Source organism: Psammomys obesus, unplaced genomic scaffold (assembly GCF_907164565.1).
Source record: "Psammomys obesus unplaced genomic scaffold, mPsaObe1.curated_primary_1811, whole genome shotgun sequence".
In the NCBI taxonomy this organism is placed as follows: domain Eukaryota; kingdom Metazoa; phylum Chordata; class Mammalia; order Rodentia; family Muridae; genus Psammomys; species Psammomys obesus.
This window is the reverse complement of record NW_026587215.1, coordinates 1171643-1199389: the sequence shown is the minus strand read 5'-3', so window position 1 is coordinate 1199389 and position 27747 is coordinate 1171643. Positions and strand designations below refer to the sequence as shown.

Here is a 27747-nt window from a genome sequence, read left to right as displayed (position 1 = left end):
ATTCATGGGGATCTGCCTGAATGGAAGGGCGGGTCTGCAGTCACAGAGGCGTGCCTTAGGTTTAAAGCTGACCTGCGGCTGGGGAGCGGAGGCCCCCAGCTGACCTGTGAGCCACAGCCCCGACTGATGCCATGATGAGAGAAAATGACTCATGTGACAACCAGCAGGCACTCTCCTCGGCGTGTCCTGCGTGGACGCCGTATAACCTGCCCAAGATTGCAGAGCCAGGGACAGGAAGATGACGGAGGGCTCCTTGATTCTCAGACCTTACCTTTCCGCATCATTCAACCTCCCCACAGCATCTGTGCTGGGGGCGGGGAGGAGTGTCCAAGATAGAATGGTGGGTATGCCCAGCAGAAGAGGGGAGGACTGCTTCCTGAGGTAATATTGGTATGGGGGGAGGGGGTCACAGCAAAGTTGAAAGAGCAAATTAACAGTGGAAAGCGGCCAGGCGGTGGTGTTGCTGCACGCCTTTAATCCTGGCACTTAGGAGACAGAGGCAGGGGGATATCCATGAGTTCCAGGCTTTCCTGGTCTACAGAGCTAGTTTCAGGACAGCCAAGGCTACACAAAGAAATCCTATCTCAAAAAACCAAAACCAACCAACCAACCAAATAGTAGAAAGAATGTGGCCAGGAGGGAAAGAGGAACAAATCCATTTTCTGGGTCCTAAAGTGAGAAAAGTTTATATAGAGGGCCAAGGATTTGCATATTTAGGCAAAATGCAAGTATTTAGGCAGTCCCAAGGTCAAAGTGCAGCGCCACCCGACACTGACCCATCACCTTCAGACCTTCATTCTGCAAGGGGGTCTGACAAGATGTTAGAACTGAGATCCCCCTCTGGCTGTGGCCTTCCCTTCTCCCAACATGAGACCCCTGAGGAAATCCCTATTTCTCTGGGGGCCATTGTTTCAGCTGTCTGAGAGACACAGGTGTTTCTCTACAACATTTGAATTTCTCTGTCCCTGCAAGTCCCTGGAGCCAAGAGTAAGTTCCCAGAGTCCCTGTGGAAGGGAGGAGGAAGGGCTCTGGAAGAAAGAGAGGCTAGGCTCTGGTAAACAGAAAGTGTCACTGTGAGGAGGGCCCTCGGGAGAGAATCCCTGGGGAGAGAACCCTCCAGGGATTAGAGGGAATGTGGGGAGCAGGGGACTGGGCTGGGAACAGTCCTGGGGACACTGAGGGACAGAGGCCAGTCCAATAGTCTTCTGTGGCCCTGCTGGCTCCACACCAGCCCAGGGCGCCTGTGTGGTCCACTTCCCTGTGCTCTTGATTGCCCCTGGTATCTGGTGGGTCTGGGGTTTCTCTGTGTCCACTCCAGGGCTGAGGCCTTAACTAGCTTTTCTGTGCTGACAGGGCTCCAGGCTCTGCCATCTTTACCCAGACTTCGACCTGAGCCAGGATGTTTTAGGTACCTCAGGGGTTCCCCAAGTCCTGAAGCCCACTGGGGACAGTGTCCCCACTCTCCCTGCTGCAGTCTGCCCCATCCAGAGACTTGAGCTCCAGCTGCAGCTGCAACAGCGCATTCCTGCCTCCCCTGGTCTCCCCAGCTGGGTCTGGGCTGACTGTGGCTTTTTGGATGAGCTGCCTGCCCCCATTTTCCAAACCTCCTTCATAGGCCAAGGCAGCTCCAGGATGGGAGGCTGCCTCTGTGGTGGCCTCATCCAGAAGTTGACTCCCAGGGCAAGGAGGCGCTAAAGCCCAGGTTAAAGAATGGTTCTCAACCTTCCTAATGCCATGACCCTTCAATACCCTTCCTCACGCTGTGGTGACCCCCAACCATAAAATTATTTTTGTTGCTATTTCATAACTGTAATTTTGCTACTGTTATGAATTGTAACTTAAACATCTGCTATGTAGGATATCTGATATGGCGCCCTGGGAAAGAAAGGGTTGTTGGACCCACAAAGGAGTTGCGACCACAGGCTGAGAAATGCTGGGTTAGAGGCAGATAGATCCCACATCAGCTCCCCTGAGGACCTGAGAACAGGGTGGAGACAAATTGGTGGTTAGATGTTAACAAGCTAAGGACAAGCAGCCGAGGCCAGCACAAGAAAACCCCTGGCCACAGACATGCTGAGGGCAGACCCCAAAGAGGACCCTGCCCAGGATCCCACCTCAGAGGAACAGGGGGCTAGGAGGAGACCTGGCCAGAAGCAGCCACCTTTGGTGATGAGGCCCTGCTACCATCTTGTCCCTATAAGCCTGGGCTGGCCCAAACTTGTTTTTGAATGACAAGGGGAAGTGACATCACAGTATTTCTTGTTTTGTTTTGTTTTGTTTTTGAGAATAGGGTTTCTCTGTGTAGCCTTGGCTTTTGGCTGTCTTGGCACTCACTCCGTAGATCAGGCAGGCCTTGAACTCACAGAGATCCACCTGCCTCTGCCTCCCTAGTGCTGGGTTAAAGGCATGAGCCACCACTCCCTGCTCCATCACAGCATTTCTAAGTGCCGTTCGTAAGCAGCATGGATTCCACAGCTGAAAGCCTAAAGGTCAGCCAGCAGGGGGGTAGTCAGACCACGGATGTCCAGAGACCACTGTGCATCCAGGAAGCGTGGGGAGAGCCACGGAGAAGCAGGCATCCCACTGAGGTGGCAGACCTATGAAGGGAGAAGCTGTGGTGCACCCCCACAGGGAACCTCAGGTGACCTGGGCTCTGGCCACATGATATAGCTGCAGGAGGGACACAAGAGACTGGCCCAGGTCAGCCAAAAGTCCAGGAGGGTGTACAAAGCAACAGATAACCGAAGGTTAGTAGTTGACTCTCCACAGTCTCCTGGGGGGAGGGTTGGCATTACTGCCCCATTTAACAGAGAAGGGGTTGACTTTAGGAGGCAGTGGTGGAGTCAAGGGTCAGGGAGGCTGCTGGTCCACACTATTTCCATAGCAATGGCTGCATGCCTGAGCCTATAACCAGACTGAATAGCCAGACGGCTGTGCTTCTGGCCGAATGTCCAGTGAGGGAGGGGTCTGGGCTCTTCTCTCAGGCGGCTAACCCGGCACCTGCTGGGAACCTGGCTTGTTCTTTTTTGTTTGTTTGGTTTTGGTTTTCTGAGACAGGGTTTTTCTCTGTGTAGCCTTGGCTATCCTGGACTCACTCTGTAGACCAGGCTGGCCTCAAAGTCACAGAGACCTACCTGCTTCTGCCTCCCAGAATGCTGGGATTATAGGCGTGTGCCAGCACGCCCAGCTCTGGTTTGTTCTTTTAAAAGTCAGTGCTCTCCCAAAGGACCTGGGTTCAATTCCCAGCACCTATATGGCAGCCCACAACCATCTCGAACTCCAGTTCCAGGGGATCCGACTCCCTCTTCTGTGAGGACCAGGCACCCTCCTGGTAGCGCACAGACTACATGCAGGCCAAACAGCCATACTCCTAACATTTAAAAATATTTTCTCAAAGTCGGCTGACAAGATCTGCACACAGTAAAATGCGCAGACCCTAAATGTCCAGTGCGGTACCTCTTGCAGTTATGCGTCCTGTCAACACTACCCAGACTGAGTCGCAACCTACCTGCCACCCCAAGATCCCTGTGCCCGCTGTCAGGTGGTGTCCCTTCTCCCCAGCTCAGGGCATCACTGTTTTGCTTTTGAACTTTGTGTGAAGAAACCCTGGGCCACAGCGTGTGGCTTCCATGGCTGCTGCTTAACCACCGGGTCTGGAAGATCGACCCGGGTTCCCGCACACAGCGGTTACGGTTTATTGCCGTACCATATCACCACATACAGGTAGACTGCAGCTGTTCTTTTGTCGAGGGTAGGGAACCAGCTCATACCTAGTCCAGGCTGTCCTGGAGCTTGCCCTCCAGCTGAGGGTCACTTTGAACCTCTGATCTTCCTGCCTTCATTTCCCAAGTGCTAGGACCAGCGGCTCCGGGCCCCACCACCCCTGGCTTACTCAGGGTTATGGATTGAACCCAGGGCTTCGTGGTAGACGGAGAACACTGTCCCAAGAAAAGTCACACGCCCAGCTGTTTATCCTACCAGCTGAGGTGTGGGCGGCCTTGAACAGGAGGGCTGACACAAATGTCACTGTGCTCGCTGCACAGTGCGTCGGCCCTTGATGCTCCAGGCGCCTGTACAGGAAGGGGAGATCTGGGTCAGAGGGGAGAGGTAGTTTCTCTCAGAAGAAAAAAAAAAAAATTGCCAAAAAGCTGCCCACAATGTGCCAAGTAGTGACAGTCCCCGGTGTCCCAGTCTTGGCTGACACTTGGTACTGTCAGGCCTTTTGTGCTATTCTAGAACCGGGGAGCGAAAGCTTTTGTTTTCAGCGACTACAATGGAGTGCCTGGTGGTGTGGGACCCTAAGCCAGGGGTTCTCAACCTGTGGGTCGAGACCCCGACTTCATAATGTAAATCGGATATTTACATTATGATTCAGAGCCGTAGCAAAATTACAGTTATGCAGTAGCAGTCAAATAACTATGTGGTTGGGGGCCACCGAAACATGAGGCACTGATAAAGGGTCAAGGCATTGGGAAGGATGAGAGCCGCTGTCCTATGCACAGGAACAAGGGCTTTTAAGGATGACAGGGAAGGGCTTTCCTCGGTCCCGTATATGGATGCTGAGGCTGCCATCCACAGGTGAGCCAGGCGTGGTAGCACACGCCTGTAATCCCAGCACTCAGGGAGGCAGAGGCAGGTGGATCTCTGTGAGTTCCAGGCCAGCCTGCTCTACAATGTTGAGTCCAGGACAGCCAGGGCTACACACAGAAACACTGTCTTGAAAAAAAAAAAAAAAAATCTTGGGTTGAGGGTCTCTGTATAAAAGAATAATAACATAGGAAGACCTTCCAGAATAACGCCCCAGACACAAAAACCTCCCTTGTATCTCTACTTGTTTGAGACAGGGTCTCTCTGTGTACCCCTGGCTGTCCTAGACTCACTTTCTAGACCAGGCTGGCCTTGAACTCATGGAATTCTGCCTGCCTCTGCCTCCCTGAGTGCTGGGATCACCGCACACCCCTATGCCTGGCTTTCCCTTCTATCTCATTGGTGGAGCTGCTGGCCATCCGTGCCGTTCTTGAACCAATCAGGAGGAAGGGTGCAGCAGACACTGCTATACTCTATGAGGTCCCTAGGAGCCACGTCTTCCCAGGGACGCACCAGTGATGTTCACGGAGCAGGTCCTCCCGCTGATGGCTCTGCTTCCAATGCCCTTCTTGACTTTTCCATTGGAAAAACTGATCTTGAAGCTGCTCTCAAACCTGCAGAAGGCCAAGCTGGTGTCTCCTGTGGGCCCCAGTCTCCTGGGACTCAACTCAATGTGGTTTCCATATCTTGGAAAAGGGACCATGGGTACAGCCTGCCATGATGGTCACATCCACTGTCCCCACTCCTACCTCTGTCCTGGGCTGGAGAATCTCAGCCCAGTGCAGGGAATGATAGAAAACGCCCATTCTCTGGGAAAGCAAACTGAGGCTCAGGAGGAGGATTTTACAGTGTGTGTGTGGGGGGGTGTAGGGGAACAGTCTCAGCACTACCCCTCTCTGCATCTCCTCAGCTTCTCGGATAACGGGCTGGTGGGTTGATGAGTGAGTCTGAGATGAGCCGCTGGTGATTTAGCAGGCAACCAGGTTAGAATGCAGTTTGTGATGGCTGTCAGGGTAGACCCTGGGCTCCTGCTGCTGCTATCCTCTCCAAACCACTCAAATGTGTAAGTCCCAGCCGGGGCAGGGGTGCGGGGGCACCAACTGGACTCAGTTGGTGGTTTCTCCTTCAGAAACCCACAGACCCTGCTTCAGCTAAGGTGGGACACAGAAGCCACTTGAAGAACCTGGCCGCCACCTCCTACCCTGCCCAGCCATCCACACAGCCAGAGTTGCCGGAAGGTTTTATTAAGTTAGGATGGCTCGTGGGACAGGAGAGAAGCATCTTCATGGGCGGCGCTGATGGCCCACACCCAGCGCCCCTCAGAGGAGTGGAGCTGTGGGCACGGCGACTGGCTCCTCCCTCTGCCCAGAGGCCAGGGCAGGAAGCAGTGAGTGGAGGTAGGGCAGGAGGAGGGTCGGCCGCTCCTTGCCTTTCCCCCTCTGGTCAACTCACCCCGGCCCTGCTTGGTCCTTTGTGAGATGCCCAGGGTAGGAAGGAGGCCCAAGCAGGGGATCAGAGAGGAACAGGAGCCAGTGCCAGAGGCACATGCCACCAAGAATTGCCTTTTTAAAAAGTTTAAAGTGTTTTAGAAAAAAAAAAAAAATCTATATAAAAATCTCTTCACGTATAAAATCCTGAAGAAGGTGCAAGGTAAGACCCAGTGCGAGGGACGAGCTCAGATCCGCAGTGTGTGTGTGTGTGTGTGTGTGTGTGTCTGTGTCTGTGCGTGGGTGTGTGCGAGTGTGTGCGTGTGTGCATATGTGTGTGTGAGAGTGTGTGAGTGCACGTGTGATCCAGGGTAGGGAGAAAGCTTGGCTTCTGACTTCTGTCAGAGAAGGAGGGTGGCTGGTCCCCTGGGGCCAGAGGGTCCTCAGCTGAGCCGAACCGCAGGGACCTGGAAGGCAAGAGTGGCCACTGAGCACTGGGAAGGCCCAGCTTCAGGCTTGGGCCTGCCAGAGTGGGCCAAGCCAAAGTACAAGCGAGACTGCCCATGGCTGCTGGCTCCAAGGCTGGGCCAGAGCCATTCCGGGCTGTGCGCAAGACCTGGGGAGAGCCTGACTCATGTGCCTTAGTCTTGTCAGGAAGAGGGCGTAGACAGGCCATGTCATGTCATGTCATATATAATATCATATATGGCATGGTATGGGCATGGTATGTAGCATGAACCCTGGGGGCAGGGAGACGATTGAAGGCGAAGTTTGGAACATGCCAGGCATCACTACCAGCCTGTGGAGGGGCACACTACTGGGGAGGTGGCCACGACAGTGACAAAGATGCCAGGCTGTGGGGTCCTGACCCAGTCATGCGTCATCACCTTGGGACAAACACACGTGGACTGGCACGGTAGACGCCGGACTGTCTGATGGCCGTAAAAACCCTCCGTAGCTAGCACCGCAAGGCCACTTACAGACGGAGACGTGAGCCAGGGGAAGGCCATGCTGACCCAGCGAGCTGCACGAAAGCGACCATGGATTCACACGGCAGGGTCCCCACCCACCTCTACTCAGCCAAGCTGTTCCTCACAGCCTCCTTCTCCTGCAGGGCGGCCATGGCCAGGCGCAGGTGCTCCTTCAGCTGCTCGATCTCGCGCTCCGACTGAGTCTTGATGTGGTTCAGCTCCACATACAGGTCCTGGTACTTTCCCGTGAAGCACTTGTCCTGTGGCCACAGAGGAAACACTGAGGGCCCGAGGCCTCCCAGCCACACACCCGCCCCCTGTCGGTAGCACAGAAGGCCAGCGACAGGGATTTCACTGTCCTTCCTTGTCCCGTTAGAGGGAGGGGTGGCAGCTAGGGCCTGGGGAGGTGAAGCCTTGGCTGTGGTCATGAGTGTAGGATGAGCCTCTGGAGGGCGTGGCCAGGGGCCCTGGGCTTCCACTGAGTTCCCTCCGTCTACTCTCCAAGCGCAGCCCAGGGCAGTGCTGGCTCACTCTCTCGGAGCCAGCACATAGCCACAGCTCGATGAAGGCAGGAATCAGCCAAGGGTGGGCTAGACCGGCTGTACAGAACCGGGTGGGCTGGCTACTTCCCAGCAACACTTGGAATCAAGCCACGGCCAGGCTGGGATAGTGCTCAGTAATCATAAGGTCAAACGACTGAAAGCAAGTGTGGCCCCGGGTGAGTCACACCTCTCCTTGTCTGCGATGGGATAGGGTAAGGCCAATGGCGGCTGGCTCAGGCAGGCACCCGGAGCGCACCGGACCCCACAGCTGGTGCTGCCTACCTTCTGCATCCCCTGGAGCTCATCCCGGAGACACTGCACCTCCTTTTTCAGGTACTGGAGTTCATTCTCCTTCACTCGAAGTAGCACCTAGGGACGCATATGCCGGGCTGAGCCAGGGCCATGGGCCAAGGCCACCCAGCCCTGCAGCCTGGCACCTCCCAGACTCAAGTCCCCGTGAGCAACCCCACCCCCTGCACCAAAAGCCCCTGCATCCCACAGCCTACTGCCCCAGGTCACTGCCTCTGCCTTCCTTTTCCCCACTCTCCCCCAGCAAGCCACGAGAGGGACTCTGCCGCCTGCCTCAGCTGCAGCCTGACACTGCACCAGGCCCAGAGCTCAACGGGCAGCTGTGCTGTGGTCCCGCTGCGAACTGTAGCTATGTGGCTGTGGCAGGACTATGCCCACTGAACCCTCTGAACTCTGACATTCGGGGTACATAAACTCAGGTGGGGAGGAACGTCCTTAAACTTCAGCCTGGGTGATCACACAGCAGGTCTGTGATCCAGCCAACGACAGGACTGGATCAAAGGCTTGAAGGCTTAGCCTGGGAGGCCTCAGAGTTTTGAGTGACCCCTGCAGGTCACACCCAGCCTTCTGGGGAGGGGAGGGCGTTCACCTCCAGCTCACAGGTGCTCCTCTCGTTGCTGCGCCCGGAGCTGTGGCCCGTGCCCTGGGAGGCGATGAAACTGCGCAGACGGTCGATCTCCTCGGACAGGTGGGAGTGCAGCTCCTGAGAGGAGAGGTTGGTCAGGGTCGGGGCACCGGGCCGGTCGCGCCCACTCACAGCCTGCTGGGGGCCAGCCTACCTGGTTGTGGCGCAGCAGCTCCTGGCCCTCCTGCTGGCAGCGTCGCAGGGTGTGCTCGCGCTCCTCCGCCTGCCTGGTGAGGGCCCCGATCTCCAGGCACTTCTGTGAGTACCTCTCGGACAGCACCTGCAGCTTCTGCTTCAGCTCCTCCATGTCCAACCTGGCCAGCGGGGGATGGACAGGAATGGGCCATGCGGGCTCTCTTGCCACGGCTCGGCCTGGAGTCACATGTCAACCGCGCTGGTTCTAGATACTTGGTGGTTCTGGACTCAGCCTGGAGTGGCTGTGTCTCTGGGCTTCAGGGTTTCCTCTGAGAGGGTGAGCTCAGGGCCTACCTCTCACACCCAGAACTGGGGCAGGGAGACCCCTAGTGGTCAAGAGCAACAATGCATTCCAACTCTGGGAGGCACTAAAGGGGTGCAGCGACCCAGGAGTCCTCTGCCAAGGCCCTCAGCAGAGGCCCTGTCACATCTATTGGGGTGAGTGGTGCTCCTGGCCCAGAGGCAGACCCACCCCAGCCCCTTCTGCTGTCTTACTGGTGCTGCTTCCGAAGGCCATCTGGGCCCTGCTGGAGACTCCGTGTTTTGCTCAGCTCCCGGCTCAGCTCTTCTTGATAAGCCTTCTTCATGGCTTCAATGGCTAAGAGCAGGATGGACAGAAAGACAAGATGGAAGGGGGTCAGCACAATTCCCCTTGCACTGGTGAAGACAGGGCCAGAGGTGTACAAAGAGCAGGATCAAAGCTGTGTCCTGAACTCAGAGGCTTTATGTGAGCTGGTCAAGCCCTCTCCCGGGGTGATACGTTGGTATCTAACCAAAGGACCTCCTCTTAGAGGTTTCTGGCCAGCCTCACACAGAGCCTCATACCATCTCTGCAGCACCTGGAGGGCTGTTCATCAGGGCCCACGTGCCCTGCCCACCCTGTGGTCCAGAGAGCAGGACCTACAAATGTGTGTGACGCTGTATAGGTGACTCAATGCCTCTGCCTCAGGACCCTTTCTGGAAGGTGCTTAACACAGCTTCCCCTCTCCAGAGGGTGACAAGAATAAGGCCTGACACAGAGAGTAAGGCCCAAACTCTGGCTCCTGCTGGCTGTTTCTCATGGTGAGCTCCCAAGAGCCCAGTCTTTTTCCCACACTGCACAGGGCAATGTAAGAATTAAGAGAGCCTCCAGCTTGCTCAGATGTATCCATGATTCCAAAATGTAACATTTCTGAACACTGGGTGGATCTCATTCCTCCTGGGTGGCAGTCCCTGATAGGCAGGGACATGAGGCTGGTGGTGGCCTGTTATCTTGGTGACATTGTTAACAGTGTCTCTTCCATTAGGTTCAAGGTCACTACAGAAGCTTTGGTGCTGGATCGCTGGGTGATGGTGGGGAGGGGCAGCTATTCTAGGTTGCCTGCTGTGCGGACCTGCCCGAAATGTGGACATGGCCCAAGGCTGCAGGGACCATGTGGACCTAAGCACAGGGAATACTTGGCAAGCTCCAGGTCACATGACCTCATTCATGACTCTGCAAAGCCAGAGGGGCTGCCCAGGATGTGCCAGGCACACACAGCAGGTGTGGGATGGACAGAGGAGAAGGAAATCGTTTGTCTGTCTCCGGGGTTTCCTGTTTTTGACTCTGTTAAAGTGAGGCAGTCTGGGACCTAGCTTTGCAATCAGGGGTATCTGCTCTAGGCTCAGAGCCCATCCCTGTCATTTCCAAGCTATGCCATCTGGGACAAGTCACTAACTTCTCTGAGGTCCCAGCTTCCTCACTCCCTCAGGGTGCTCCCATGAGGAGTGTGTGGGGCACAAAGAGGTGGTACACACTGCCGGGCTAGAGCAAGGCTCGCAACCACTCCTCAAACACCTAGGCTCCGATCCAAGGACCTAGGCAGGTGACATTCTACCACAACGGACTATGCTGCTGATCAGTGTCTCTTCCCTAGCATGGAGGGAGTATGTGGCTTGCAGTACCCCAAATGTCTGCAGATCTAAGGAAGGGAAGGCCACAAGCCATAGGAGGAGAGGAGGTCTCTTATCGCCTCACCTTCCCCATTTCAAGCTGGACCACGAATTACCACTGGGCCTTTTGACAACTACTGACTCCTTCCCCCAAGTCCTTACTCAAGGAGCTTCCCAGTTCAATGTGGAGGCACCAGGCCCTGCCCATGGCACATCCTTGGTCCTCACCTGAGGCTGTGGCCGCCGTCTCCTCAGCCAGCAACCACTCCTTCTCCTGCTGCAGCCTCTGCAGCTCTCGCTCGTGGTGCCGCTGCAGCTGCTCCATCACCTGCTGGTGTGAGGACTCCATCTCCGCCAGGCTGCGCTCACAGGCTTCCTGTGGGCCAGAGGCCAGGGAGGTCACGAGGCTGCACCCCCCCCCCCCTGCCCTGGCTACAAGTCTGCCCGGAGCCAGGCTCCTTCCCCTGCTCTGGAATGCTGCTCCGTGATTCCATACCTGGCCCCTCTGCCGCCCGACTCTCCTCACCCACAAATCCTACCACCCCCTCTTCTGCTTCAAACCTTGCAGGGTAAGGTTTGAAGGGCTCCCGTGGCCCTGTCTCTGCCTGGCCCTGCACTGCCAAGCAACCTCACAGTTGTAAAAACCAGTTCTTGGGATGATGAAATGGCTCGTCAGGTAAAAGCCTGCAGTTCAATCCCCAGAGCGTACACAAGAATGGAAGGAGGGAACTGACTCCACGAAGCTGCCCTCTGGTTTCCACATGCTGTGGCTTGCATGTCTACCCCTCCCACCCCCCATAATAACAATTTAGAACCCAGTGCTAGTCCTCTGCCTGCAGTGGGAACGCTCTCCTGCCTGAGTAGCTCCCTTTCCGCTAAGTGTTTTCCCATTTTAAACACTAAAAACACTTTAAAAACTGCTCCTGCCCCTGAGCAGCTTCTCCCCTGCCTCCCAGGGTTCTATTTCTTCAGGAACTTAACAGCCTGGTGACAAGGTACACCTGACCCAGCTTAGGCCTAGGGTGCAGGCCAGGATAAGTCACATGGCATCGGCTTAGTAAATGGGCTGCAATTGCTGATGGCATGCAAATAGTTTCGTAGGAAGATGGTCAGTAGTTAGACCCAGGTCCACTGCCGGAGTGCCCACTGTGACTGAATGAGCATGGGCAGTTTGGTGTCATCACCATCTATTTTTTTCCTTTTGGTTTTTCAAGGCGGGGTTTCTCTGTGTAGCCCTGGCTGTCCTGGAACTCACTCTGTAGACCAGGTTGGCCTCAGACTCAGAGATCTGCCTGACTCTGTCTCCAGAATGCTGGGATTAAAGACAGCCCAGCCTCCATCCTCTTTTGAGACAGGGTCTTGTTATGTAGCCATGCTGGCCTCGAACTCACAACATTCCTGCCTCAGCCTCCTGAGTGCTTGGGATTAGGGGTATCATTGCATTTTTGCAACTCCATCCCTTGCCTGGGCAGGTCCACTCTTTGGAACATCCCAGAGGAAGTTACCTACGTACAAAGACTAGTGGACAAGTGTGTTCCCACAGCAAAGCTGGGGATGTGAAAACAGAAAGTGGCCTACATGCTCACCAGGGGACCCCTGAGTCAGCGATGGGATCTAAACCTATAAAGGACAATAGGCAGCTGTTGGAGGACAGAGAAGCCACGTGGACTGCTGTGGAATGAAAGCTGACTCTTGACAATACTCATGGGTGCAAAACAGGCCACGGCCTGCCCTAGTCCAGGTATGCAAAAACACAGAAAGTGCTGGAAGGATGCTGTGGCAGGCGGAAGAGCAGCCTTCTGAAGATATCCATATATGACCTGGGCCTGTCTCGCTTCTGAGGCACTAAGGCTTCTAACCAGCTGACCCTAGAAGCAGGAGGCTGCCCTAGGCAATTTGGTGGCCTGAAGAATGGATGAGGGCAGAAGACAAGAACCTAGAGAGGTGACCGGCAGAGAAGGGAGCAGTGGCAGCGAGTGCAAGGCTTTGAACTGAAGGCAGGGAGCACAAGCCGGCAGACCAGGCAAGGCAAGGGTACGGATCCAACCATCCCACCTGCAGCCTGTGAAAGGAGTGTTGTCAGGCACACACCCCCTCCTTAGCCTGTGCTGGACTTCAGCAAGATGACTGGCAAGTCTGTGCCACTGAGTCAGCTGACTGGCAGTGGTAACTTCTCCCCTTGGCCACTGGAAGCTGATCTAGACAGGGCAATGGTGGGCAGAGGTATGCACAGGCCCGGGGAGCCGAGCACCAGGGGCTCATTTCTTTTTACATCGTTTTTAAGGCAGGGGAGCTTGCAATGCCACCGTGCATGTCAAAGGTTCTCCTTCTACCATGGGGGTTCCTGGGATGGAACTCAGGTCATCAGGCTTGGAAGCAAATAACTTTACCTGCTGAGCCACCTTGACAGCCCTCGGGGGCTCATTTCTAACCTTTTAATTGAGATGAATTTCTCGGTGGAATCCAGGGCCTTGAGCATGCTGGTCGAGCACTCTACCACTGAACTATAGCCTCGGCTCATCATCTGATTTTGTTTTTGTTTTTTAAAGACAAGGTCTTGGTCTAAGACCTTAGCCTCTAGCTGAGGCTGGCCGTGAATTCAGGATCCTGCCTCAGCTTCCCAAATGTTGGGAGTATGCACCACCATGCCTGGCATTTGCGTTGATTTTAAAAATATAAATGGGGGCCAGCCAGTGGTGGGGCCCACCTTTAATCCCAGCACTTCAACTTGGGAGATAGAGGCAGGTAGATCTCTGTGAGTTAGAGGCCAGCCTGGTCTACAGAGAGCTGGTTTCAGGACAGGCAGAGCTACAAACAACAACAACAACAACAAAACTGTCTCAAAAACAAAACAAAACAGATAAGCAAACAAAAAGTAAATGCCATTTAGGTTTTTTTTTTTTTATTACTTTTTTGACTTTTTTTTTTGGATCAGGGTCTCAGTGTGTAGCTCTGGCTGTCCTAAAACTCACTATATAGACCAGGCTGGCCTCGAACTCATGGAAATCTGCCTGCCTCTGCTTCCCGAGCACTGGGATTAAACCATCACACTGGGGATATCTTTCTTGTATGAGTTCAGATCCCCACACCCACATGAAAACACAGTAGTAGCCACAGTGCTACTGGGCGTGAAACAGGCGATCCCCAGCTCACAGAGAGTTCTAGGTTTAGTGAGAGACCCTGTCTGAAAAACTAAGGTGTAGTCAGGCATGGCGGTACACACTTTTAATCCTGGCATTGGGAGGCAGAGGCAGGGGGAATATCCCTGTGAGTCTGAGGCCAGCCTGTCTACACTCCAAGCTGTAGGCTAGACAAGGCTCCACAGTGAAACTCGGTCTCAGGAAGAGAAATGGAGGGGATGTCTAGAGAGATGGACCAATGGTTAACACTTCCTGCTCCTCCAGAGGACCTGAGTTCGGTTCATCAGCTCACTCACCCCCTGAGACTTCAGCTTCCGGGTATCTGGAGATCTGTTCTGACCTCGGTGGGTATACACATGTACAAGATATACAAGCACATGCATGCATGCACGCGCATGCACACACACGCACACACATGGATAAAAATGCATCTAAAAAAGGTAAAGAGGTCAGGCGTGGTGGTGCATGCCTTTAGCCTTAGCTCTCAGGAGGCAAGGCAGGTAGACCTATGTGAGTTATAGGACAGCCAGGGCTAAGAGACCCTGTCTTAAAAACCAAAAACAACCAACCAAAACCAACCAACCAAACAAGCCGACAATAAAAACAAAAAATTAACATCTGGCTTCCACTACAGCACACACGGGTGGGTCAACCCATGCACACACATCACATGCATAGACACAAAGAGAAAGAAAAAAAAGAAACATGTTTAAGGTCGCTAAAAGGGCAGGGGCAGGGAAGACGCCAAGACACAGAAGGACACGTGAAGGAATACAGTTCCTCCCCCTCAAGACCTCCACTGGCTTCTCTTGCAGCTCTTCCTGGGACCACAGTAGGCTTGTGGTGGGGAGGGGCTGGAGCCAGGGGTTCTGAGTGTGCGTGTGTGGGGCTGCTCAGTGTTTGCTGCTGTCCTCTGACTGTCCCCTCATAGACCAGGCCACCTAGGGAGCAGAGATGCACTGACCGTACTCCACCGGGCTTCACCTGTGAGCCTCAGCCTCCATCCTGTGAGGCTCCCTGGGCAGAAGGACTACTGGGCACAGTCCTTCAGGTTTCTAAACAAGGGGAAGGGGGTGGGCCAGCCAGGTGCCAACTGTGACCTACCTTCCTTAGTGTCCGAGATGTCCTGATCCTGGCCATCTCTCTGCCATGACATCCAGGCAGAGGAAGGTGTGCTGGCGGCCCACTGCCTGAGCTAGAGGGCCCTTCTCCCATAGCTATTTCAGGGCTGCGGTAGGCGAGGTACTGAAGCCCCTGCCCCCTGTGAAGCTCCTCTGCAGCCCTCCCGGCCCTGCGAGAGGGGCACCCACTCAGCCTGCGAGAACAGGCTTCCCAGAAGTTACCTCTCCAGGTTCACCTGAGTTCCCAGACAACTCCTCCTGTTCGTGAGAGGAACCTGTGACCTACGAGCTTTCTCTGCCCTCTAACCCCCCCGCTGTCCCAGCCATCACTGTTCCCCTGAGCACAGCCCTCTCACCTCTTACCACCCCTGGCCCACCTGGCCCCTGAGCCTGCCGCAACTTACTAAGACGGAGCGCTGGAAGCTTTTGAAGTGCCCGGTGGGACAGAAGAGGACCAGAAAGCAAGGTCCGACCAGAGCTCAAAGGCCACACCCCGCTTCTGGGCCTCAGTTTTCTCACCGAGGTGCTTAGAAGTCAGTGCAGTGCGTTTAAAATTCCAGTGGAGTAAAACACACTGCTTCTTAAATGAAATCTGAAGCAGCTTCTAACGGCGACAGGAACGCACACACACAGGTGCTCTGGTCCCGGCAAATCAGCCCTCCCAGAAAGGAGCTCCGAGTTCCACTCGGTGACCCCAGGCCGAAGTATTAGCTCAGCCCGCATGGCAGGGCACCCCCCATGGCAGTACTTGACAGTACTGGGCCACTTCCACCCTCCCTTAGCCCAGGTAACCCCAGGGTAGCCTCATTACCAGTCCCTTAAACTTTTGCCATTCAGCTGACCTCCGCACCCACAGCTCAGTAGTAGCCAGCTCCAGCCAGTGTGGTGGCCCAGTCCCAGGATTTCCAGGTCCCCCTGCCCTCCTAGGCCCCAGTCACCAGGGCCCGAGATCTCCCTCCAGACCTGCCAATCTGTTCTTACTCAGCCTTGTCCTAGTTCCTCAAGCTCGGGCCTTGTCCTCCCCTTCTGCACCGCACTCCAGACCTCCTGTGCGTCACTGGAGAACTCCCAACATCGGCAGGAGACTAACTCTTCAGCTCGTTCCTGGAGGCTTGCTCCACTGTGGGCACAGTCAGCCACCTACCTTCTGTCATAGCAATGTCCTCACCTACTCGCCACGAGGAGCTCAGGGTATGATCCTCTGAGCACCTCCCAAGAACCTCCTGAGGTCAACCTCCTCCCGTCCCAGCAATTTCCTTCTCTTGGCACTGGTGTGTGCGGTATAGACTATAGACGGCTGACTGCCAAATCACTCAGAATAATTCTGTGACTCTGCTGTTAGGGAAAACCACTTTTAAACTTATTAAATGCACATACTTATAATGGTGAATTACACTAAAGGCCTCAAGGAGGTTGAGAAGGGCAGCGTCATTTCAACGAGACAGGCTGTGGAGTCACCTAGGCAACAAGCCTCCAAACACGTGTGTGAGGGGTTATGGATGGCTAGCCTCAGAGGCGGGGAGACCACCAGAAAGACGGCGGTACATCATGGGCTGGGGGTCCTAGACCGCCCAGAACGAAGAAGCGCACTGAACACAGGCATTCGCCTCTCTATTTCTGGGCTTCAGATGGGATGAGACAGCTGCCTCAGTCTCCCGTTGCCATGACTCCCTCCTACGATGGACCCCATAAAAGGCCCTTCTCCCCTAAGTTGCTTTTGTCAGGATATTTTATCACAGCAACGAGAAGTAACCGAGACAGAGAACATCACGGCTGATACTCAGAATGTGTCTGCTCCTCTACTACAATGCGTTTGTTTATGTCGCCTGTGCACCCGGGCCTTATGGCTTATGGCTACTGCACCTGGACAGCGGCGGAAACCCTACAGAGGGGAGCGTCGACCCATCACCAGGGGAGGCCCACACCATAGAAACCGCTGAACGTCACGCACGGGGACACAGTTTATTGTCTTCTATGTTGTTTGGAAGTAAGCAAGTGACGGGAAAACGCTAGGAATGCAGACTGAGCCTCTCCCCGCATCATGGCTAGAATTACATTCATACAGAACAACAAAAAAAGGTGAGCTAGCCGACTAGAATATTCTCAGCCTTGACAGAAAGCTGTCCTTCAGCTCAGCAACGAATTTGAGAAGTTGGTCTTGAGAAGTTTTGAGAAGTCTTTTCAGCTTACTCATTAGCATAAAAAGATTAACCAACATGCATACGAGAACGGCCGTGTTTGTTAGTCAGCTGTGGCCACAAGAGGTCATTAAAGCAGTCTGAGGAAAATCCATTTCTAGATGGAGCTCACAATAAAAGGGATTGTATACTTTATTGTACATTATATACTAAACAGCCTTTTATAATTTATAATAAATATGTACACGCACACACACAGTTTTTTTTCTGGTGAGCTAGTTATCCAGTTGCAAGAACCAAAGTCATTCCCAGACATAGACAACTGTCCCCAGCGGAAAAACTCATGTCCCAGAGTGGGGACAAGGTTGTCCTTGAGGGAGACAGTCACCCTCCCTTGTTGAAAACTGCTGTCCCCTGAGGACAAACTGGAGGCTCCTAAGTCCCACAGACCTCCATGGTAGGCAGGGGAAGCCTCTCCCTGTATTTAGAGTGGCTCCCAGGGCCACTGGCTCCCCGATTCCCCACAACGATGCAAGGAAGAGGTCCAGGTGCAGACTGTCACACGGGGACTCACACACAGGCTCTGCAGGCAGCTGGACCCATTCTCAAGTCCCACCTCTGACACCTGCAGGCTGGGGAACCTCAGGCAGCTCACATGCCCTCTCAGAGCTCAGTGGCCTTGTCTGTAAAATGGGCACAGTGATCATGCCCACCAGCTGTGGGGAGATTAAACGACACGATGTGTAGCAAATGCCTGGCACCATGCGCGCACACAGCAAAGGTTCCCCAAACGTAGCTGCTCTCTGATAACACAGCAGCCAGAAACCTGCCCCCAGCCCGCACAGAGCAGTTCCTCAGCCTTACCTGTGAGATGTAGCCTGGCGGGATATGGCTGTCCTCCCCCTGGGTTCTGGGAGCATTCTGAGGAGCTTCCCCTCGGAGACGCCATGCCTCCAGCTGGGCACGGAGAGACTGGACCTGGGATACAGGAAGACCGGGTCAGTGGGTGTTCTGAAATGGGGAGGTCAGCTGGTGGAAGGCAGGGAGGAGTTCACCTCTCCTGACGCTACAAGCCCAGGTTCCCTGGGGACTTAGCAACAGCTCTGGTTTGGAGAAGGGGCAGCAGTCCTAGCGAGAGGTGCAGGACAAAGGGACTCTGTGGCTGGGTCCAGGATGGCTAGGTCAATGACGCAGGTGAGCATTGGCCTACAGAGGAAAGGACAAGGTTGGGAACAGCACAAGATCTATCATCCCATGAAGCTAATGGGGTGACATCCCTGTGCCTCACTTCCCGCATGTGAAGTGTAGTGGGGCCTAGCAGATCAGATGAGGAGGAGGGCAAAAGGTGCCTAAGGAGGCTCAGGACGTCAAAGTCACACAGCAAATGGCCTTTTCTCCACCTTTCCTCACGTCTCTTCCCTGTGGTTAAGGAGAGGACAAGGACGAAGCCCTACAAAATGAAGGCAACTCTTGAGAGTTGCCTTACAGGTGCCAGTTGGCAGGTCAAATAAGGGGGAGAGCCTCATCACTATAGGGCTGCCAGGTCAACGTCAGGCCATGCTCAGTGATTCAGACGTGCGGGATGATAGGGAGCGAGGCCTACCTCCTTCTTCAGGGCTTCATGGCTGTCACTTGGGGACCCACGTCGCTCACTGTGGCCTTGGTTGAGCAGGGCAGTGAGTGGCACTCTCTTGTTCTCCCGCAGGGGCAGCTTTTCCAATTCCTGCCACTTCTTTTCAATCTCCTCACTGAGCCGGCTCTGCTGGTCCTCAGTCAGGGGGGCACCCAGGCCCCTTCGAGGCCCGTCACCACTGGGTGTCTCTGGGGTCCTGCCGTCTGTGGCCTCGAACCACTTGCGTCTTTCCTCAGAGCGCTGGGCCAGGTCCCGCTCCAGATCCTCCTGTTTGGTTGGGCGATCAGAGGTGGAGCGGGACAGAGTGCGCGTGCGCTGCGGGGAGCTTGGCGTCAACGGAGAGAGCTCCACGTAGTCCACCGACTGCCGTGGTCCGTCCGCCTTCCGAGGACCACCCCGGCCGATAACCTCAGCACCTGTCCGCTGCTCCCCTATCTTCAGGGAGCCCTTCTGGGTGCCATAGCCATGCGGCGTGTTTTCCTTATTGCATTCTGAGAGCCTAGGACATCAGCAGGACCATGTCAGGTGGGGGTGGGGTGGGATTTTTGTCCAATCAGCCTCACAGAAGCTCCTAGAGGGGTCAGGCCGTAGGCCAGGGGCTGGACATGGACCCCAGGGAGCAAGCAGTCCTGCCTAGCGACTCAAGCCTCATTAGGAAGACCCTAGCACGGTCATCTGTCAGCAGATTCCCTCTTGGAGTCCCAGTTACTGTATCTGGAACAAGGGACAGCAATGTGTCACACAGCATGGATGTGGGGTCTCAGTGGGCAAGGCAAACAGGGGATCCTTTGCAAATGCTGCATGTGTTATTAAAGGCATAAAAAAAAATGAAATGCACAAAGCGCTGAAGAGATGGCTCGGTAGTTAAGAGCAAGAGCACTGGCCGCTCTTAGAGAAAACCTGGGTTTGGTTCCCAGCACCCACGTGCATGCACATGGTATACACATATATACAGCAACACACACACACACAAAACAAAATAAACCTTAAAAATGCATAATGCCGGGCCCTGGGTTTAGGGGCTCACTGCTGATGAGGGGACACACTGAAACCTGAGTGAACAGAGCACAGGTTGTTGAGACACTGAGTGACACTGGCAGCTCAGCTGCATTCATTGTCATTCAGCGCCAAACTATATTTCCCAGCATCCCCTGCATCGATGTGATCATGTGACCATACTGGGGGGTGGAAGGTGATGATAAAAGCAACTCCTTCTAAAGGGCCTCCTCAGCAGTTCAGCAGTGCCTCCTGACCTACGGCCAAGCTGTGAGCTGAGGGCTGCAGAGCTGCACTCGAGGCCTATGCTGTAACCTTCTGGACCAATTTTACAGAGCACTCTAGCCTGCATACTAAACAACAGCCCAACAGCACAGTTCTGCAGAATTCACCAAGGGCCCTAGACATATGCCTACATAGGTGCAAACACGACAGCCAACATGACAGCTGAGGAATGAGGGTGGGAAAGCCTCTGGCCTCTGGCTGAACAACCAGGGCATAGTCAGGCTTGGGGACTCATGTTCACATCCCTTTAATGCCACACTTTGGTCCTTCTGCCCAGCAGCTGCAAACCTCAGCTCCACATGTACTGTTATCAGGTCACAAACCGGTGCCCTGCCCTCTACCTCGGCGGCTAGGCCACACCGGCAGCCTCTCAGACCTCCTCTCTAAATCCCCAGGACCTTTTCCGGAAGTCAGAAGGTAGGGGGTCGTAATGAGACGGCAAGTCAAACCCTATGTTCTCAGTGGATCTCCGCACTTCGTTGCTACACAGAACCCCATTCAGAAACACAACATCATCGCTCCCCCCTGCGCCCCAATCCAGCCCAACACATACTTGGTGACATCTGGGGCTGAAGTTGGACGCACGGTCTTCCTGAGAGCCTCAATCCAGTTCCGCCGGATGCCCGAGGTCATGGCCGACAAGGTGTAAGTGGCATCTTTGGTCTGCAAGGGCACCCTGAATGTAGCTTGCCACCTGGCCAGCCCCGTGCTCCCTCCCCCTGTGGAGGTGGTCCTTCTTTCCCAGGAGGGTGTATAAGGTCAGGTGGGCAGAGGGTACGAAAGCCCTCTGCCAGCCTGTGGGAAGCGCCTTGCTCCAGGTCTCCCAGGATACTTTAAGTGCGGGCATCAGAACTGCTGACTGGCAGAGGATGGTGAGAGGGTAAATGAGTGCATGAGTCAGGCCAACACCTGCCCCGGGCCTCGGGTTACACCCTCCACCTCCCATAGCAGCATGTGGCCTCACGTGGATCTGGAAACCATAGTTTCGCTGGACTGCATACTCTGTGACGTCGGTGCAGGAACGCAGGTCAATCTCGCCATCCAGCTCATCCGCCTAAGGCAAGAGCATCTGCCATGGGCCCCATTCCACAGACCCCAACCATGGGCCCCAGCCCTGCCCAGGGCCTGCCCACCCAGGCACCTCACCTCCTCGGCGGTGGAGTCTCTGTAATATTTGAGGCTTGAATCCGTCAGCACAAACCAATGCTTTTTCCACTGTGAAGGAGGAGAGAGTGAGGGAGGAGTAGGGGGAAGGAAGGGCCCCGTGTGTGCTCGCCCCATCCTTACGGCTGAGGAGTAGGAAGGAAGTCGAAGCTCAGAAAAGCAGGTCTGAGGCCCAGCAGACAATGGCTATGAAGTGGACTGGCCCTGCCTCAGAAACCCGGCCTTCTGTGGTCCCAGCACATGGCCTTCTTTGGCTTGCTGGCACCCCTATGTCCCTGTTTTTATAGCTTTTAGAAACAGGGTCATGTGTAGCTCAGGCTGGCTTTCAACTCTCGGTGGAGCCAGGATGTGTGTGGGTATGTGTGTCACGGTGTGCGTGTGGACCAGAAGATGGCTGTGGTGATGGTTCTCTCCCCTTCACCTTTACCCTTCCTAGACTCCAGGAATCACCTCGGGTCGCTAGGCTTGCCACGGCAAGTGTTTACCAGCTATACCATCTTGCTGGCCTGACCCGAACTTCTGATCATCCAGCCCTCTCCTCCTGGGCACAAGAATTACAGGCATGCGCCATCATGCTTGGGGTATGAGATGCTGGGGTCAAGCCTTGCCTATAGAAGGCAACCATTCTATCAGCCGAGGTAATCTCAGCCCACTCCAGACCCCTCTGAGACATCAAAGCTCAGCATAGCATGTGCCTTCCTCCAGTTCAGATGAGGGGGGTGGTTGGGCTTTGTGAGCTGAAATGCCCAGCAAGTCAGTGACTAAGTGAGGCCGGACCTCTGCACGTCTTTTCCAACATGGCCGCTGTTGGACTGACACACGGTCAAGGACAAAGATCTCTCAGACGGAAGGACTAGCAAGAGGCCTGGGGCGGGCGGCCCCACACTGCTTCCCCATCTGGGCTGTGGGCTGGTTACGCACGTGTTCCAGTGTGAGAATGTGTTGGCTAACCCTCACATCCACGATTCTGCAATGTGAGTGTCGCCGCCGTACCTCTCTTAGGCCTGCAAGCCATGCGGGGAAGGGATGGCCAGTTAAGCCTGATGTCACCCCACACTCGGCCTCCCTCAGGGCTCTGGCCACTTTACTGGAAAGCTAGCTGGGATCAGCCCACTGCCAAGATCAGTGTCTCCCAGTCCAGGAGGGCACTTTCTAGCATTTGAGAGTGATTTTTTCTACTTTTTTTTTTTTTCTTTTTCCGAGACAGAGTTCCTCCATATAGCCCTGGCTGTCCTGGAACTCTCTCTGCAGACCAGGCTGGCCTCCAACTCACAGAGGTCCGCCTGCCTCTGCCTCCCAGGTACGTTCTGATTCTGTGTTGGGGGTGGTCCGTCATGTGTCTCTCATGGCATGTGGCACTGGCTCCTGGAGACAGTTCAAAGACGCCAGCCACTTAGAACAATCTTGTCCCTGGAGTGGACCAAGATACCACTTTCGACCTTAACTGACTCTGCAAAATGAGGTGGATTCTGGACAAAACGGTTTCTTAGTCATCTAGGCCTAATCTGCCACTATTTACAACAGAATCTGGATGGAGTGCTGTGGGCTCAGGGTACCAGGTTCTAGGTCTGGGCTGCCCGAGGCATCACTCAGCCAGAAAGAGATCTCACTCCCGTGGACCTGACTCCCATCTGTGCGCAAAGGGTTGGGCTGGCTGCACTCCCAAGGCCCTTCCAGTTTTGGACATTCCAAAAATCCTATGAAAGAGCATGAGTAACGGCCAGTTCTGGGTGGAGCCCGTAATCCCTCTGCCCTCCAGGGACCTTGGGTAGGGAGGCCAGGAAGGGGTCACTGGCGGGGCGCCAGGCCTTGTGTGAGCTTGGAGAGCAGCCACTTTGGGACTGCAAGCAGGCAGCAGCGACAGAAGGCTGCTGGCTGCAGGGAATAAAGCGCGTGGGCAGGAAACACAATGCGATTCCCCTTGGCTCTGAGCCCTGCCCGGCATGCGGGCAGCACGCAGATCTGAGCCACAGGCGCCTACAGGCGGAGTAGGCAGGGAACCAGCCTAGCTCCCAGCCTCCAGCCTGCCTGGCAGCTGAAAGAGCAGAGCTAGTGAACTACCTCAGTATTTCTAAGGACAGACACATTAGACTAGATAGATGGAGGGGTGTTGAGCTGAGCTTATCAGCTCAGGCAATAGAGGCTTCTGGCTGTTCAACACAGTGCCCCCTGTGACCCTGTTCTCCACTTTCATCCATCACAGACCCGGCTGCCATCCCACCAATGGGTCTGGCTTATGCTCGGTGCCCCACTCAGTACCCCGGTGTCTAGTAACTGGTATGACTCAGGCTTCTATGAAGCCTTTGCCCCAGACCCTCAGATTCCTAGCCAGCGATGTCATGAGGAAGGAGAGCCAAGACAGGCCTGGTGAGACCTGGGGATGGGATCTGGAGTGTGCATGGCAGGGAGGCTCCACCCTCTGACTTATGTGTTAGGACTGATGAGGAAGCTGATAGCCAGCAACCTGTGCTTCCCGAGGACTCACTAAGGCAGGCCTCCTTGTCCCTGGACCAGAAATTGGACTCCGTTAGGATTGTCACCTGGCCCTCACCTTCACCCCCCATGCCTCCCCCCAGGGCCTTTCCACAGCAGCCCTGCATCAGCCCAGGCCAACCTCTCCCCTCTGGCCCAGCCTCCTACCTCTCCAGGCTCATCCAAGATCGACATCCATCCCTTCTTGAAGTTGAGCAGATCGGGCTATAGGGAGGTGAGAAGGCAAACGATGAGAAGACCGAGCAAGAAGCCAACTGGGCCTCCAGGAGCGAATGTGACAATCATCTTGCCCTAATCCTGTGACACCGAGGTCCTGGGAGACCGACGAAGGGGGCAAAGGACCCAGAGAACTTCCCCCCCAACCAAGCAGAACCAAGCAGGCTCCCAGCCAGAGACAGCCTTGGACCTTTTCCCCAGCATCTTCTGAGAGGAGAGCCAAGAGGCTGGGCTGAGTGACTAAAACACCTCCAGATGTCCAAGCTCCCCGGCCCCACCCAAGTCAGGGACAGAGACCAAACGAACTTTGCCTATAAAGGCAGCCCTAGGGTGGAGTCCAGAGGGTAGCCCTGAGAAGCACCTAGCAAATGTCCAAGTCCTCTTCAAAAAGATCCAGGTGAATCATAGGAAACACAACTTAATGCTCTTTGCAAGCGGCCATTCTTACCCTTCCCTTGTCTCCTAGAGACCCTGAAGGGCTGAGCCACGCCCAGGCTGAGGTCAGATATTCTAGGGTCTCTCTCCTCTAGGTCCCCTTGGACAGGCCATGGCACCTCAATCCTGGCAAGCCCTACCTGGCAGGTCCTACCCGGGGAGACATAGCCCTGACGCCTGGGAGGCCCCAGTCTCAGCATGTTCCACAGAAGGGCTGCGAGCTAGGTACCTCTGCCCAGGCTACATAAATCTGCTCCTCTTGGCATTTTCCTGCTCTCTCCTGTTTAGGTCCCTACTCTTCAGTAGCCTCAGCTCCTGCCCACTGGCAGGGAGAACAGGGCGGGCCAAACAGGCTGGCAGGGAGGAGGAGGCCACCTGTTGCCATGGCTCTGGGCCCACCTATCAGAGTCTGCATCAAGTGAGCCTCACCGGGCCAAGGTGTCTGGTTGCTTGAAGGGAGTCAGCAGGACAGTGCAGCGGCAGTGCCAGCGGCAGCTGGAAACCAGAGCCACCTGACCCGGCCATCTCTGTGGGCCTGCTCTCCTTCAGAGAACCCCATTTCCCTCAGGTAGAATGAGTTGTGCTAAGAGAGCCCCAGACCAGTAGCCTGATCACTTAGAAACATCCACAGCCATGGCTGGGGCTCCCTCAGCCTGCACACCTGTCTGAGGGAGGAGGTGGGCTGTGCTCCAAGCCCAGAAACCCCGGGGCTGTGTTCGTCCCGTTTGCTTTCTATCCAGTCAGACCGCTCCCCATCTGTGACAGGGTGACCCAGGAAGATCCCCCAGCTAAGACTGAAGACAGCTGGCCAGCCGTGTCTTGCTCTCCTTCCCTTCAACATGGACCTCCCACCCCCACAGCCCCAGGACCTGGAAGAGAGGCCTAGTCACAACAGGTCTCAGGAGATGGCTTGTATAAATATCTTCCTCCTCCCTCGCATACATTCCTAAGCTTTGGGGTTGATCCCCCTGACCCCACAAACCCCAAGGAGCCAAAAGTCAGGGCTGGCTGGGTCTGTGGAGCTGGCACCATGGGGCTGACCCAAAGGAGAAGGCCTCCAGGCACAATAACAGACAGGGGATCCAGAATGCTGTGTAACACGTGAAGGAACAGTGACCACCCCTTTCCCTCACATGTGCGCCCCCCCTAGGCCCTGGTTCCTATGTGGTGAATGACTAGGGGTTCTGCCCCAGCCCCAGTCTTCCCAGGGGACAGAATGCACTATAGTCAGAGCAGCCAGGTAAGTCCTAAGACCAGTACCAAAGGAGACATGTCAGGCCTGGGGCAAACCAGCGTGGCAACTCCACAGAAAGAAGGCCATTAAAGCAAGTGTTTAATCCTTCTGGGAGGGGACTCTGACAAGAACCAGGGAGGCAGTTAGGACGGCGAAGCATGCACAAATCACGAAGGCACAAGGACTTGAGCTTGGACCCCTAGCACCCACATAAAGAAGCTGGATATAATCCTAATGAGGGAAGGTAGAGACAGGAGCCCCGGAGCTTGCTGCCAGCCAACCCAGCTAAAATGGAAAGCTCCGGATTCAATGAGGGACCCTGTCTTGAAAAATAAGATGGAAGCAGGACGCAGTGGCGCTCGCCTGTAATCCCTGCACTTGGGGAGGCAGGAGCATGCAAATGTGCAGCTCTCTGTGAGTTGGAGGCCAGCCTGGTCTACAAAGAGTCCAAGACAGCCAAGGCTACACCGAGACACCCTGTCTCAAAAGAAACAAACAAACAAACAAACAAACAAAAAGAGGTGGAGAGCGACACACCCAAAGCCAACCTTTAGCTTCCTCTAGGTGTGCATCCGCACACAGGGACACATCGGTGTACACACACACACACACACACACACACACACACACACACTGAAAAAGCTCTGACACACTGCGCATCCAGAGGACCACCACCTCCTCAGCTCCCCGGGCTCGGCCACCCATTCTCCACCAGCGAGAACAGCATGAGGAACACCCATAGGCTCTCATGCCCTCCTCCCCAACCAGTAGCACAGGTCATTCCTGCCTGCCACCTCAGCCAGAGCTGCAGCCCCTCCTAAGCCCATACAGCCAAGAGGACCCTTTCAGCGGGGTCAGCAAATGCCTTAATCTCTCCTGCCAGACTGCCCTGCTCCTACCTGTTTATTTCAACTATCCCACCACACTGTGCTCACAGATCCCCAACACACAGGGACACCCCATCCCAAGTCTCTTACATCTTCATGTCCTCAATCTGAAATACTAGATTTTTCTCCTCTGCAAACCAAGCCAAGTCCCTGCTCATGAGTTCAGACTTACTCGGCTGTATCTCTGAGGCCTCTTTCTCAGTACTTATACCATAAGCCCCCAGCCGCCTCCCTCAACCCCCTGCAAAGGACCCTGTTGCAATAGGCTGTCAAGGCACTTTAGTTTTCCCTCCAGGCGGGCTGATCCAGTACAAGACAGAGGCTCCGGGTCTCAGCAGAAAGAAAGAAACCCTTTAAAGGCAAGACATCGGCTGTGAAAAAGAGCCGAGACCCTGCCCTGGTAGGAGAGCCTGGGGGACAGACAGTAAACACAAGTATATAATTTGATGCCCAGTGGTAGCAGCTCGGACTGAGGCTCCTTAACACGGTTTTGCCAGGCTCAGGAGAAATGTGAAAGAGGCTCTGGATTCCAGGTCAGCCTGGATCCACTGTCTCCCTGAAGCCTTCTCTTACCCAGGGCAGCTGGGGGGCAGGGTACGTGTGTGCGTGTGTGGTCAGGGAGATGGGCTGCAGACAGGGGTAAAGTGGGGGACCTGAAACAGGCTCAAGGCTGAAGGGCGCCCAGGAGTGCAGTGAACGGCCATCACAAGCCTCTCCCCTGCTCCCAGGCTGGTCCTTTCTCGGACCCTTCTCTAAGTTTTCAGCATCCCCAAGAACGGCCATTAGCCTTTATCTGCACTCCCTTCCTCCACATTCCATCCCCATCTGACAAAGTCATGTAATCAGAAGTCAACTCCCTCAGGAAGCCCTCCTCCCACTAGCAGGGATGTGTTACCCCTGCTCCTGGCACCCCTCATTCAGGATTCAGGCACACATGCGGCGCTTAGCAGACTCACCCTGGCTTAGCGCGTGCTTCCTGGGAGTGGCAACTGTGTACATTTCTTATCTCTCCCCAGAAAGCAAACTGAGCCTGACCAGGACATAAATTTTGGCCCAGCCAAGGCCAAACTGTGTCACCAGAGCTATAGCTCCTTCACTCAGTTTCCCCAACTGTACAGTAGGGATGGAATCATCAGCCTTAAAAGGATCAATCTGGTACTATGAAAGCTCCCAGTTTAGGATCTGGCAGGCACCCACCGGGCAGGCAACCACCTCCCCCAGCCCAGGACACTGACTCAACTCCTCCCCCAACGTCCCTCTGCTCCCTAACAGGGAAAGGGGAGGCTGCTGACGCCAGGAAAGGCCAGTAGGGAGGTGGCAGGATGTGCGGAGGCCGAGGAAGTCCAGGCAACAGAGCCAGGTCATCACACACTCACACACACACACACACCACACACACACACACACACACACACACACACACACACACACACACACA

General features: G+C 55.0%; 1 protein-coding gene across 6 annotated transcripts in view; it reads right to left on the bottom strand.

The window, feature by feature from the left end:
* Nucleotides 1–5812: 5812 nt before the first annotated feature.
* Triobp (TRIO and F-actin binding protein) overlaps nucleotides 5813–27747 on the bottom strand; it is a 56309-nt gene continuing 34374 nt past the window's right edge. For 3 of the 6 annotated variants that reach the window (XM_055603015.1, XM_055603016.1, XM_055603018.1), the window contains 13 exons: nucleotides 23685–23741; nucleotides 21027–21095; nucleotides 20845–20934; nucleotides 20434–20543; nucleotides 18570–19098; nucleotides 17831–17944; nucleotides 10796–10943; nucleotides 9152–9254; nucleotides 8616–8775; nucleotides 8426–8539; nucleotides 7810–7896; nucleotides 7085–7245; nucleotides 5813–6481 (listed from right to left, as the gene is read on the bottom strand). In XM_055603015.1, the coding sequence (XP_055458990.1) occupies nucleotides 7087–7245; nucleotides 7810–7896; nucleotides 8426–8539; nucleotides 8616–8775; nucleotides 9152–9254; nucleotides 10796–10943; nucleotides 17831–17944; nucleotides 18570–19098; nucleotides 20434–20543; nucleotides 20845–20934; nucleotides 21027–21095; nucleotides 23685–23741 (1740 nt within the window). In that variant the 3' untranslated portion in view covers nucleotides 5813–6481; nucleotides 7085–7086. Of the gene's footprint in view, nucleotides 6482–7084; nucleotides 7246–7809; nucleotides 7897–8425; nucleotides 8540–8615; nucleotides 8776–9151; nucleotides 9255–10795; nucleotides 10944–16778; nucleotides 17683–17830; nucleotides 17945–18569; nucleotides 19099–20433; nucleotides 20544–20844; nucleotides 20935–21026; nucleotides 21096–23684; nucleotides 23742–24328; nucleotides 24404–27747 lie in introns of those variants that run through there. The other 3 variants (XM_055603017.1, XM_055603020.1, XM_055603019.1) reach the window with 2 other exon arrangements.